Raw genomic sequence first — 12,352 nt, 5'->3', positions numbered from 1 at the left:
TTTGAGGCTAGCATGTTGGCCGCAGTTCTGTCCCTTGGCACTCCTGTTAAAAGCCAATGTCTTAGGCATTGGCCCTGATCTTTCCCTTTTATTAAGCGTGCTACTGAATAACTGTGGAAGGAAGGTTGCATCTATTTTATGCATGGTTTGTTTATTTTCATGTAAATGTCAATTATTATGTGAACATGTAAGTGAAATTCTTATAACTAAATGTGACTGATTTGCGTGAGAGAAGAAAAAAATGTGTCAAAATAATTCATAATTTATGCTTACAAGTATTTTTAGCAATGTATTAAGATCGTCTTGCTTTTGTTCTTTCATCCTATCGTCTGAATTTCAGGACCGTTTGTTGGAGGTTTATTGTCTTAATTCATTCTGAAATATTTTATTTATATCTAAGAAAAATTATTTTCATATCGAAGTAAGTGAATAGTATTTCTTTGTTATAAAGCCCCCAAACAAATGATTAAAGGTTCTAGACTTCCGTACAGTATGGGATTTTGTTCCTAATAGTGTTAAGACTTCCAAAATTATGCACTTCTCCTCCTACCAAGCAGACTTCTTTCACATATCCCATCGTAAGCCAATCCATAGGCCGCTCTTTATGAATTTTGGATTTCTCTATTTATGTTTTACATACAGCTAACAAAAATTATATAAAAAGAAGGAAAAGTATTTGTTTTAAGTCAGAATGCTTTTATTCAAAAAAATTCAAATAAATTATCTATTTTTCTATTGCATTCAATTAAGTTTTTATACTTTTATTTTAAGTCAAATAAATTCTTACAATTAAAGATTGACTAATAATTATCATTAGTTAAACTATCAATTGTTATTTTATATTATGTGATATTCACTTGTAGTTGAATATGGTATAATGAGATAAAGGTCTGTAACCATATACAAAACACATTATCATACCGCAGCATTGTTTTTGGAGTTTCAACAACACTTTACTCTTGCTGTCTAAACATAATTTTGGAATGGGGTGAGATAGAAATAATTTGAATAAATTTATAGAATATTTATTTTTAATAACATCAAATATAATAAAATTGAAGTGTTTAATAATACATGCTACCACGTTAAACCTTTTAGAAACTCAAAAGTACTACTATTACAATTTGTGCTTGCTTCACTTTCGTTGGCATATATCTGAGTTATTACACAATATTGAAATCATATCATAACATTTTAAAAAGCAATTAAATCGTAAGTTAAGCTAGATATCCAAATAGAGAGAACGGACTATAATTCACGTATTCACATACCAACTATCAATATTTGATGTCATTCTCTGTTCTTAATTAATCGAAATTTTTACGTGATCACTCATAGAGTTAAAATCATCAATAAAACTATTCATTAATCGAAATTCTTCATGAATATAGTTTAAATTATATATACATGGACTGATGTTTAATTATTGTTGACCCTAAGATGAAATATATCCTTTCCAGATTTGCTTGAGAGAAGGGTAAAATCCCAACAAAATTTGCACGACTATTAATCGATTCATAAAAACAAAATCGTGGGAGAATCTATATTTATATTTATATTACATAAAATGTAAGGAGGTAAATAGTAAAGCAAGAGGGAAGTTCTAATATGGTCAAAGAAGCAATCACGTGGCACCTTAAAGAACATAAACATTTCTCCCCATATTAAAATTATTCATTTTTTTTTATAAATCTCGTTGTTATTAAAAAAATTGATTCCAAGATTTGAATATGAAATAATTTAGAAAAAAACAAGCTGGAATTAATTGGCTGAAATTAAGCACTTGTTTTCACTGAGCCAATGTCCTACTCATTGACCTCAATCTTCCCCTTTCGTTGAGCGTGCTACTCAATATTTACAAGTAAATTTAATTGATTTACATAAAAAAGAAAGAAAAATGTGTGAAAATAATTCATAATTTATGATTACAAGAATTTTAGCAATGTTAAGATCATTTTCCTTTTGTTCCTTCATCTTGTCCGTTGAATTTTGGACTGCTTGTCGGGGTTTATTGTCTTAATTCATTCTATAATAATTTTATATATTCATATCTGTTTAGGTGAATAAATATTTCCTTATTGACTCTTCAACACTTCCCACATGATTCTCAACTATCTAGACATTACACCATTAAATGTTTTAGTCAAAGCCCCCACCAATGATTAAGATCTCAGACTTCATTATTTTTTTATAGGCAAAAGAATTTTATAACTGACAGGGTTATCATAAAGCATAACTTATAGTGGCAGATTTAAGATTTTGCATAAGTGATGGTTAAAGGGTAATCATACAAGGTCATGGATTAAGTCAATAATTCGATTCGAGATAAAAATTAATCAATTTTAAAATAAAATTTTAATAACATAAAATTTTATTAATAATTTAAATATAATTTTTCAAATTCACCAATACAAATTGACATAAAATAGAAAAAAATTAACATTAAATTTTCACATTAGGTATCATAAACTATACTCGACATGTTTTATGCTTTCAAACTCATCTAGTTAAAGGTTTAGTATAGTTATCGATACTTTTGCTCTTGCTTCAAAATTTTTACTCTCGAGTTAAAATGTATCGATACTTTTAATGAAGGTCTTGATACTTGTTGCTTGATATGAATGAGATATCGATACTTTACTTATTAGTATCGATAGTTATGACTTAAAGGCACTGTTTTTGACCTGTTTTAAAATATTTGCTTGTTCAAACATTTAGTCATTTCATTTTAAAGTTCAATGGGTCTTTTAAATTATTTTAAAAACTTCATTTTGCAGTTTTGATAATATGTTTTAATCATTTCAAAACTAAGGTCAATTGTATAGCTAATATTATTGATTAACAAGAATTATTGAAACGAATAATTAGTGTAATATGTTCATAAGATTTCTTCTCAAAGAAAAAAAAACATGGTTGTAAAATTTTCATGAAGTATGCAAATTGGTCAAAGGCTCAAAAGTTACATATATAGGATTCCAAAATTTGGTATGACATACATATATGGTATTCCAAAATATTACGTATAAAATGTAAAATCGAAAACAAGAAATTTGCAAACCTAATTCTAAAAATTGTAATAAAAGATGGAAAAAAGAGTAATAAAAACCATTCCTATATCACTATATTTAAAAATTGAAGTGTACGTCGTCCAGGAAGCAAGAATGGCGGCTACAATCAAATCACAGATTGGTAATTCAATTGCCATAGGAATTTAGGAAGCAACAAGGCATGACAGCAATCATTCTAAAAGAATTACAATGCTTCAAAGTACTCACACAAGAAGGTGAGGAATAACTCAGTTTCAATAGCAAAATATAGGAATTGTGCAAATTTAAGAAGTAAGAAATAATAAAATATAACAGGAAGAAAATTACGACAGTGAGTTACTAGAAAAATGCTTGCAAAACAAAGTTTTAGCATATCTGCAAAGGAAAAAAGTAATAAAAATACATTATACATGTATACAATATCAACTCTACCATTATCAGTATATATACGGGGTAACTCCCGGCATCCCCTTCCTGCAAAATGGTGGCGGAAATCATGCTTGTCTCTCTCCACCCTGCCATCACAGCAACATTTTCATTCCAATAGGATTTTGCCAAAACCTTAGCTGATGAACTTTAACTACTCTATATCTAATAGTAATGACATTGAAGATATATTGAAGGATATCAAGAAAGTATTTATAAGATTAGTAAATAAATAGTATTTGGATGTTATACACTCGAACATTTAATTTATTTGTTGGTACATGATCCCCTTCCTAGAGAGCAAGTTCAAATCTCTCTTCTTCCAATTAAAAAAAAATAGTATTTGAATGTTAACTAAAATAATTATATAGCAGTACTAAAATAGTTATATAGCAGTAGGACTTTATAACCAAGATTTGCATATCTTATTATGATCTCTTGCATATCTTATTATGATCTCTTGCACTTTTACTAAATCAAGAACTGGCCTTAATTGGATTATCGTATAAACGTGGGAGATTTGTTGTTTGTTGGCATTTTTATATGAATTTGCTTACCAAACATTACAACAAAACCTTCAATAGAGAATGTGCCTGCGTGTCTCCTTTCCAATTTTTTAAAACTATTATCTCTCTTATAAAGCCCTTTGCCCACTTAACCTTGGTCCTCATCAATTTCATTTCTCTAAACACAAAAACCACTCAAGCACTTCGAAACTTTCATTAGGATATGGCTTCAAAGGGTGGAGTATCGACTGCCCTTTTTGTATCCCTCAACCTCCTTTTCTTTGCTTTGGTAAACTCTCGCAATGTGAACTATCAACCTGCAGAGTCTAATGCTTCATCAAACGGAGTTGGAGAAAACTCTCATGATCATCGTTCGTCAAATCAAATTCAAAGTAATTCCAACGGTTCATCAAATGATGGAAGCTTTGCAAGTGGAAGAACAAACTCCGATGATTCATCATCAAGAGTTGGAGAACTTTTACATGATTTATTAAATGGGGATTCATCAAACGAGAAGGGATTATCAAACTTCAATGATTTATCAAATGAAAGTGGAGATAACTCCAATGATAATTCAAAAGATTCTACAACAAATTCCAGAAATCCTGTCGATAACCTTCCAGCAGCAGCCATGATCCTTGGTGCCCTCAACCAGCAGGGCAAGTCCACTTGTAACCCCCTGAACCTAGGTGTCTGTGCTAATCTACTGAATGGTTTGGTGAAAGTTGAGCTTGGTGACGTACCAACCAAACCATGCTGCACCCTCATTCAAGGCTTGGCTGATCTCGAAGCTGCTGTTTGCCTTTGCACTGCCATCAAAGCCAATGTCCTAGGCATTGAGCTCAACCTTCCAATTTCATTAAGTGTCCTACTCAATAACTGCGGAAGGCAGGTCTCTTCTGACTACCAATGCACCCCATAATTTTTTTTCTCTTTTAATTACATAAATAATGTCTGATTGAACTTCTTTCCTTTTTCTTTCATCCAGTCTTTAATTTGACTTTGGGACTATTTGTTATTGCTTTCCCTTGCTAATTCGTTCTTAAATAATTCTTGTTTCTTTGATGTCATCATTTCTATTCTTTTTCTGATTTGTAATCTTGTATTCTTCATTCTTGTTTCCAAACAAGAATACTTTTCTGCAATAAATATATTCTCACATGGAATAATTACAGGCAACCCGCTTTTAGCAGTTGAAATTCAATTTCCAAGTCTTGATGCAATGCATGGAAATTAACTAATCCCTATGACAAGTGTAGATGCGGGCAAAAAGACAAATTCCATTTATAAAGTTAATTCCAATATTTTTCTTAATTTCATCCTGTTGTTTGAATTTTGGTCTGTTTGTTGGGGCTTGTCTTAATTTATTCTTTAATAATTCTACAATACTGTTTTTGCTTTTACAAAATGACTCATTCATAATGTATTTATTCTTATTCCTTCAATACTTGTGTGTAATAAAGAAGAGATATTTACCCAAAATTATTTTATTTTTTGTATATATTTCTTAACTATAAGTTTTGTGTACATTTGTCTGAATTAAAGGGAGTGATTTCATCATTAGTCCATTATTTTACAGTTGTTAAGGTTCTCTTCTCAAACTCAAAACCCCAGAATGATGAAGCTAAGAAAATTCTTATTTTGATAATGGCGGGCTTTATATTCCCCCAACTCTTCATTGAAGAGCTTTTATACTTCTGTTTTAAACTTTATATCACTTGTTTGCAACGGCTTGAGTAAGTAGAGGAGAATTGAATGTGAATGATGAATCTGGCTCATAATTATTATATCAATTGCATCCTTCGGATGTGAAAACTAGAACTTAAATTAAACAGACTTATTATTTAGTAATTCAAAGCTAATAATGTTTGCCTTGGTAGAGATCAACCAGAGCTTACAGAGCCTGATCCAGCTCATGTTCATAGCTGTGGTATTGGTTGTTGCTCAACAGTCTTTGTGTAAGTATATTTGGTTCTTGCTTTGGAAATTATATAGTTTGCAAGCTTTCTTTTCTGAGGTTGTGTCCTGAGCTGTTGAAACATATAAAAATTATAAGCTCAGTTTCAAAGCTTTCTGTTCTGAGGTTGTGTTTGGGTTCTCAAGTGATCCACTGCAATGTTATCTAGGATAGGAGAGCTACTGTGATTAATGGGCAGAGGAGAATCCTCTTCTCTAGTTCCATTCATTCACTATGCTAGGGCAGGTTGTGTTGATAGCATTAAACTGTGCCTTTCACACAATTTTTGAAGCACTTTTAAGTGCTGTCTAAACATACCACATCATTTCTTTTTGGAGTTTCAGTAGCACTTTACACTTGCTGTCTAAACATATATACCTATTACCACATTATACCACACTTGTAGATTAGTTGGTTGATCATTTCAAAAATTTACTTTTCAAACTAATAATATGGTGGTTTCTGTTGGGTGAAAGTTTGGGTTGGCTTCTATGTTATTTCTGGTGTTGTTTCCTTGTCTGAGTGTTTCAGGTTTTTAACAACAAATATGTTTTGTATTTAGGTGTTACCTGTTTTCCTTTCTGTTGTTGTTTCCTTATTGGGTGTTTCAAGTTTTTAGAAACAAATATGTATCCTATTTAGGTATTGTCTGTTTTCTTTTTTATTGTTGCTTCATGTCTTTATAACTAAGCAACTATTATGCATGATCTTCCTCGAAATGACCCTCTACATTATTAATAAAAAAATTTCCATCGATTGAGAAAAAAATGATAAGAAATTAACCATGTGCACATTATTGTCTACAGTTGTGTTTCTCATTATAATCATCATATCAACTACCAATATTTGATCTCATTTTCCTTTCTTAATTAACTAACTGAACTGTTTTATGGGATTACTCAAATTGAAAATCATGGATTCAATTATTCGTTAATTAAAATTTTTATGAATATTTTTTGAAATATCGTGGATCTAAATATTCAACAAAATTCGGGACTTTTACTATCAACATTTATTGGTATATCGAGACATGGGCTGAACTTTAATTATATGGTCACCTGAAGATGACATGTTTCTTTTCCATATTTGCTTGCCACAGAGGGTAAAATGCCAACAACATTTGCACAAGTATTATTCTATTCTATTCATAACAATAAAAACATGTGGGGAACCTATATTATATACTTATAATATATATATATATATATATATATATAGAGAGAGAGAGAGAGAGAGAGAGAGATATTTTAGTTGAGGCTAGCATGTTGCACCCTCAATGAAGGGGCTTGACCCAAGTTCTTTGCCTTGGCACTCCCATCAAAGCCAATGTCTTAGGCATTGACCTCCATCTTCCCCTTTCATTGAATAACTGTGGAAGGAAGGTTTCGTAGCTACTTATACCAATGCCTTCCCTAAGGAAGGTTTGAACTTTGGGATGCTTGTTGGGACTTATTGTACGTTTTAATTCATTCTGTAATAATTTTCAGAATGCTTTTTTTGCTTTGACAAAAATAATTCAAGCAGTTGATGGTTGTCTGGTAAGATGATACATTTACCAAAAATTATATTATTTATTTATGGGGTTTTTAATTTTTTTCCGAGATGACAATTGTCTTACATTTTATTTTCCAATTGTAATTGGGCTAAGAAAATGCAGTAGCCAATTCCTCTCTGGCATTCCCCGTATTATATACCAACATCTCAATTCTTTTTTTGTCCAGTTCTTAGTACAAATAATCAAAATATTTTACCAATTAAATTAGTTGCATTTTCTTCAAACATATCTTCTATACATAATTTATTACTTAATTTAGTTGAACTAATTCACAGTCCCCTGCATATGGAACATCTGAATATGTTTGCATGACTTAAATTTCAAATCTTAATTCAAATACAAAAAAAAAAACATGAGGTCATGAACATGCTACTTTGTTCAAGTAGTAAATGTACAGAGAAATTGCTTATGCATTTACCCTGAGGTTTATGTACAGACATCATGTTGCTCCAGCGATACTTGTCCAAAGATTCGTTTTGGAAGCTCAATTCGACACCCAAAATTTCAAGACAATTTGGCTCGGATGGTAATCGAGCTCCAAGATGTTCACAACAGTGGATGATGAGAAAAGTATACCAACCCCAACCCTCTGTTATGATAAGCTTAGGTTGAAGAAAAATGTCTGGTCACCAGGCAGTTACTGCATCTGTCCCTCATCCAATCAAGACATTCCTCTGCAGTCCCGCAAGGATGTGCCAGCTGCCATGCGAGAACTTTGTGATGCCATTCACTAACAAGCGGCCCTCCAACTCTAAGCTGCAAAACATTCATAATGTCCTTCCCATTAACCAATGGTTTTATATCCCAAACTTTCTCAAGACCTAATTTAACCACGGCATTCTCAACTGACACAAAAAGTTTTTTTCTTTTATCCAGTTCAAACTGCTTGTCTCCATCATCTTGAGTGCAATCAATATCAGTGGGATATAGCAATGTAGACATCAACAAAGCAACTCGCCAAAAATCTTTAATTTCTCTGAGAAGAAACCCTGTCAGTACCCGCAGTTTTGAACTAACGGGGACATGGACAAATTCTCGTCCCCAGTCAACCTTGGTGAGTTGCATATCATCATTTGATAAGAGGCAAGGAATCAAAGATAAGAATTTGTCCGATGACTTGTGGACGTTTATGACCGTTTCAGCATCACTTGCTTTTCGCTTAAGAGAATCCTTGAAAATGTAGTTGACAGCAGGAATCTTCTTACCTTTTCGATCCTTGTATGTGGCATTGCGCAATGGAAGAAACAAAGCAGAATACAAAGCCAGCCTTCTCTGTTCACCACTAAAGCTGGAGCATCCAATACGTTGGAGAAGTTTCCATGTAGCATCCAAATAAGCAGCAGAAAGCCTGCAGCATTCTTCTGATACAGCAGGCTCAACCCCCGGAGGGAGATTGAAAACAACCCAAAATAATGTCAGATCACAAATGTAGTCAACTGCTTGAACAGGTTGATTGCCAGAGATCATGAGGTCAATTTCAGTTCCAATGCGCTCTCTGCTAATTTTATCTGCAAGAGCTGTTTTCACATCATCACAAGCAGCAGCTTTCTTTAATTCTTCATCCAGCGCAAAACCAAACCTTGTAGCGAAACGAATAGCTCGAAGAACCCGTAGGGGATCATCCGAAAACGTTTCCTTTGGAGGTAACGGAGTCACTATCCTTCCAAATTTTAGATCCTCAATCCCTCTTTTAGTGAAGTCTTCGACTAAGTTGGTGTTAATATTGTAGAACAAGCTATTAATGGTCAAATCCCTTCGATATGCATCCTCCTCAGCAGTACCAAATTTCCTTCTAGGAATGTGGCTATTCTCACTGTAGTCCTCACACCTCAAGTTCACAAAATCAATCCATAAATCAAAAAGGCGCATCCTTGCTGTTTCTAAGTGCTTAGACTGCTCAGGATTACTAGGAATGACAGCAAGCCCCTGTGCCTCTTCCCCTATAGATGACAAGTATTCCCGAACCTTATAAACAAATTCACTGCCCAACATATTGTCAAGTGCGATGTCAATGTCACAACATTCTTTGCCGAGAAGCTTATCCCGGACCCATCCACCCGCAACTCGAAGCTGAGTTTGGAGATTGAAGTAGCGAAGGGTGTTCAAAAGCCTATCGAAAATCTTCCTTTCCGTTTCCGTCAACTCAATCTGCTCCTTCACTGGATTGCACGCGGCGGTCGCCATGGCAGCTCCGCAAGTAAGAAACGGCGAGGGAAGGCTCTGGTTTTGGTACGTAGGATTAGAGGTTGCTGTGAAAGTTGTTGGCCAATCAATAGAGGTTCCACTAAGAGAAAATTCAGAACAACTGTCTTAAACTCACCGCTCCTTGTTCTGTATTGTTTAATGTCATTGGATCCTTTTATAGAGTTAAGCACAATAACCCTTATCCTAATATAATTAGGATATGTTACTATGCTCAGCAAGGTACATAAGTTTAAGTAGGATTAAACTATCCTAGTTCAACCATAATTCAAAAAGGAGTTAAGACGTTTTAAAACAGTAGCAAGGTGTTGGGAGTAGGTAAATAGAGGGAGTGAAGGGGAACAGTCTTGCCCTTGAGCTTTACAGCCTCGAGTATTTGTTTTGAAAAAATGTTTAAAATATTTTTAAAAATTTAAATAAATTCTTATTCTTTTATTATATTCAATCAAATTTTTATATTTTTATTTTACATCAAATAAATTTTATAACTGATAATTGATTAGTAATTATCATTAATTAAAATGTCACTTTTCATTTTGTGTTTATACGAGATTAATGCTCAATATGACATAATGAAATAAAAGGATGTAGCTGCATATAAAACACATTGAAAACTACTACGTTTACTACATGACAATATTGTTTTTGGAGTTTCAATGACACTTTATACTTATTCTCTTAGCATAGTTTTGGTATTACGAAAAAGAAATAATTTAATAAATTTATAAAATATTTATTTTGAATAACATCAAATATTATAAAACTGAAGTGATTAATAATACCTGTTACCACATTAAATCCTTTAGAAACTCAAAAGTACTAGTATTACAATTTGTACTCGCCTCACTTTCATTAGTACTTTGAGTTATTACACAATATCAAATCATGTCATAACATTTTGAAAACCAATTAATCTGTAACTTACACTAGATATACAAATAGAGAGAATGAACTATAATTCACGTATAGTTTAGTTGATGGATCATATTTAAAAATTGACTTTTCCAACTAATAATATGATAAGCTATCAATCACGTGTATATGATTGTCTATAATTATGTATCTCATAAAAATCATGTAACGACTACCGATATTTAATCTCATTCTCTTTTCTTAACTATTTGAACTTTTGTATGTGATTATTAGTTTAAATCGTCGAAAAAAATTTTTATTAAACAAAATTTTCATAAATTATTTTTAAAATATCGATGCATGGACTAATTTTTAATTACATGTTAGGAATGACGAATTCAAAATTTTGTAGGAATGGTGACTAAAGGATAATTATAAAGATAATCATACTATATATATATCTATATATCAAGTTTTATACATAAAATAATAAAGAAAATTAAAAATTAAGAGGTAATGGTCACCACAACCCGTTATTCCCTTAGCTCTGCCTTTGACCATAAGATGACATGTATTTTGTTTAGATTTGCTTGACAGAGAGGGTAAATCCCCAACAAGATTTGCACAAGTATTGGGTGCTATTCTTTATATAAAATTTTAATCTTTAAATCTTTGATTTTAAAAAATAACTTAATGATAAGAATAATGTCAATATGAAAAATATTCTAAACACCTTACGCAAAATTATGAAAAAAAAAAACTTTACATAATAAATAAAGAAAAAAGATTTTTGTTCCATCACTCATGATTCACAACTTGTATGATCATTGCCTTTCCCCAGCTTTGTCACTCTCATTGGCTATATATAAAAAAAAAAAGACCCTATTAAGTTATGCAGCTACAACTTAATAGTAGAAATTTGGTATAGAAGAGAGCAAAATTCTAGCTTTATGGCGTACATCATCAATCAAACGCTATAGAAGCCTACCATCATCAAAACGACCACCCCAAAAGCCATGGTCCCATTTTCATCCAATTCCAAGGATTTTGATGCCGCCCTAAGTTGGTTCCGAACATCATGTATCCTTTCAGAAACATTTCCAAGCTCTTGATGATAATATTATCGTAGCCAAAAAGCCAAAAGCTGGCAGTACTTGGCTCAAAGCACTTGTTTTCACCGTTTTGTGAACCGCACTCGATATACACTGCTCTCGGACAGCCCCTTGAACTCTGCCCTTGAACCCCAGCTATTTCAAGATAACAGTACTCAAGGAAGGTCATGGCATCCCCGATCTTGCTACTATTCCATCCCCAAGGTTGTTTTCCATTCCACCCACCTACCTTACTCAACGCTAGCACAATCCATCAAGCAATCCAATGCCCGAATTGTGTATGTGGCTCGCAATCCTTTAGATGCCATTGTTTCTTTCTTAGAAGCAAGCCGGAGCATGCAAATTGACCATTTGAGGAATCGTCTAGACCCTTCTGGGATCATGTTTTAGGGTACTGGAAGGAGAGCTTAGAGAAACCGAACAAGGTACTGTTTCTCAAGTATGAGCACAGGAAGAAAAACCCAATGTTGCAAATAAAGAGGATCGCAGAGTGATTGAAGAAGTAGCCAAATTTTGTAGCTTTAGCAATCTGAAGAATTTGGAGGTGAACAAGACTGAAAATAGGTATTTTTTTAAAAAAGGTGAGGTAGATGACAACGTTAACGATCTCACCCCATCTGCAATTCAATGTTTTCGTAAATTTCTTGAAGAAAAATTAAGGTAAGTGGCTCTGGTTTGTCCTTTTAATCTGTCTT

General features: G+C 32.8%; 1 protein-coding gene across 1 annotated transcript; it reads right to left on the bottom strand.

The window, feature by feature from the left end:
• Window positions 1–4,195: 4,195 nt before the first annotated feature.
• LOC18587097 (tRNA nucleotidyltransferase cca2-like) lies at window positions 4,196–11,826 on the bottom strand. The gene is made up of 3 exons (XM_088810500.1): window positions 11,552–11,826; window positions 8,138–9,775; window positions 4,196–4,268 (listed from the first exon to the last, which is right to left on the bottom strand). The coding sequence occupies exons 1-3, from the start codon at window positions 11,824–11,826 to the stop codon at window positions 4,196–4,198; spliced, it is 1,986 nt and encodes a 661-aa protein (XP_088666626.1).
• Window positions 11,827–12,352: the final 526 nt, after the last annotated feature.

The sequence above is a fragment of the Theobroma cacao genome, chromosome 10 (assembly GCF_053813885.1).
Source record: "Theobroma cacao isolate CCN51 chromosome 10, ASM5381388v1, whole genome shotgun sequence".
Lineage (NCBI taxonomy): Eukaryota > Viridiplantae > Streptophyta > Magnoliopsida > Malvales > Malvaceae > Theobroma > Theobroma cacao.
This window is presented reverse-complemented; position numbering and strand designations above follow the sequence as displayed.

Excerpts from the sequence above, each read along its gene's own strand:
- LOC18587097 (XM_088810500.1), bottom strand. The coding sequence starts at position 11,826 with ATGACCTTCCTTGAGTACTGTTATCTTGAAATAGCTGGGGTTCAAGGG. Across the intron at positions 9,776-11,551 it reads ATGGGACCATGGCTTTTGGG|TGGAACCTCTATTGATTGGC; the intron begins GTGGTCGTTTTG and ends ATTTTCTCTTAG. Across the intron at positions 4,269-8,137 it reads CTTGATTGGATGAGGGACAG|CAAAGCAAAGAAAAGGAGGT; the intron begins ATGCAGTAACTG and ends GCGAGAGTTTAC.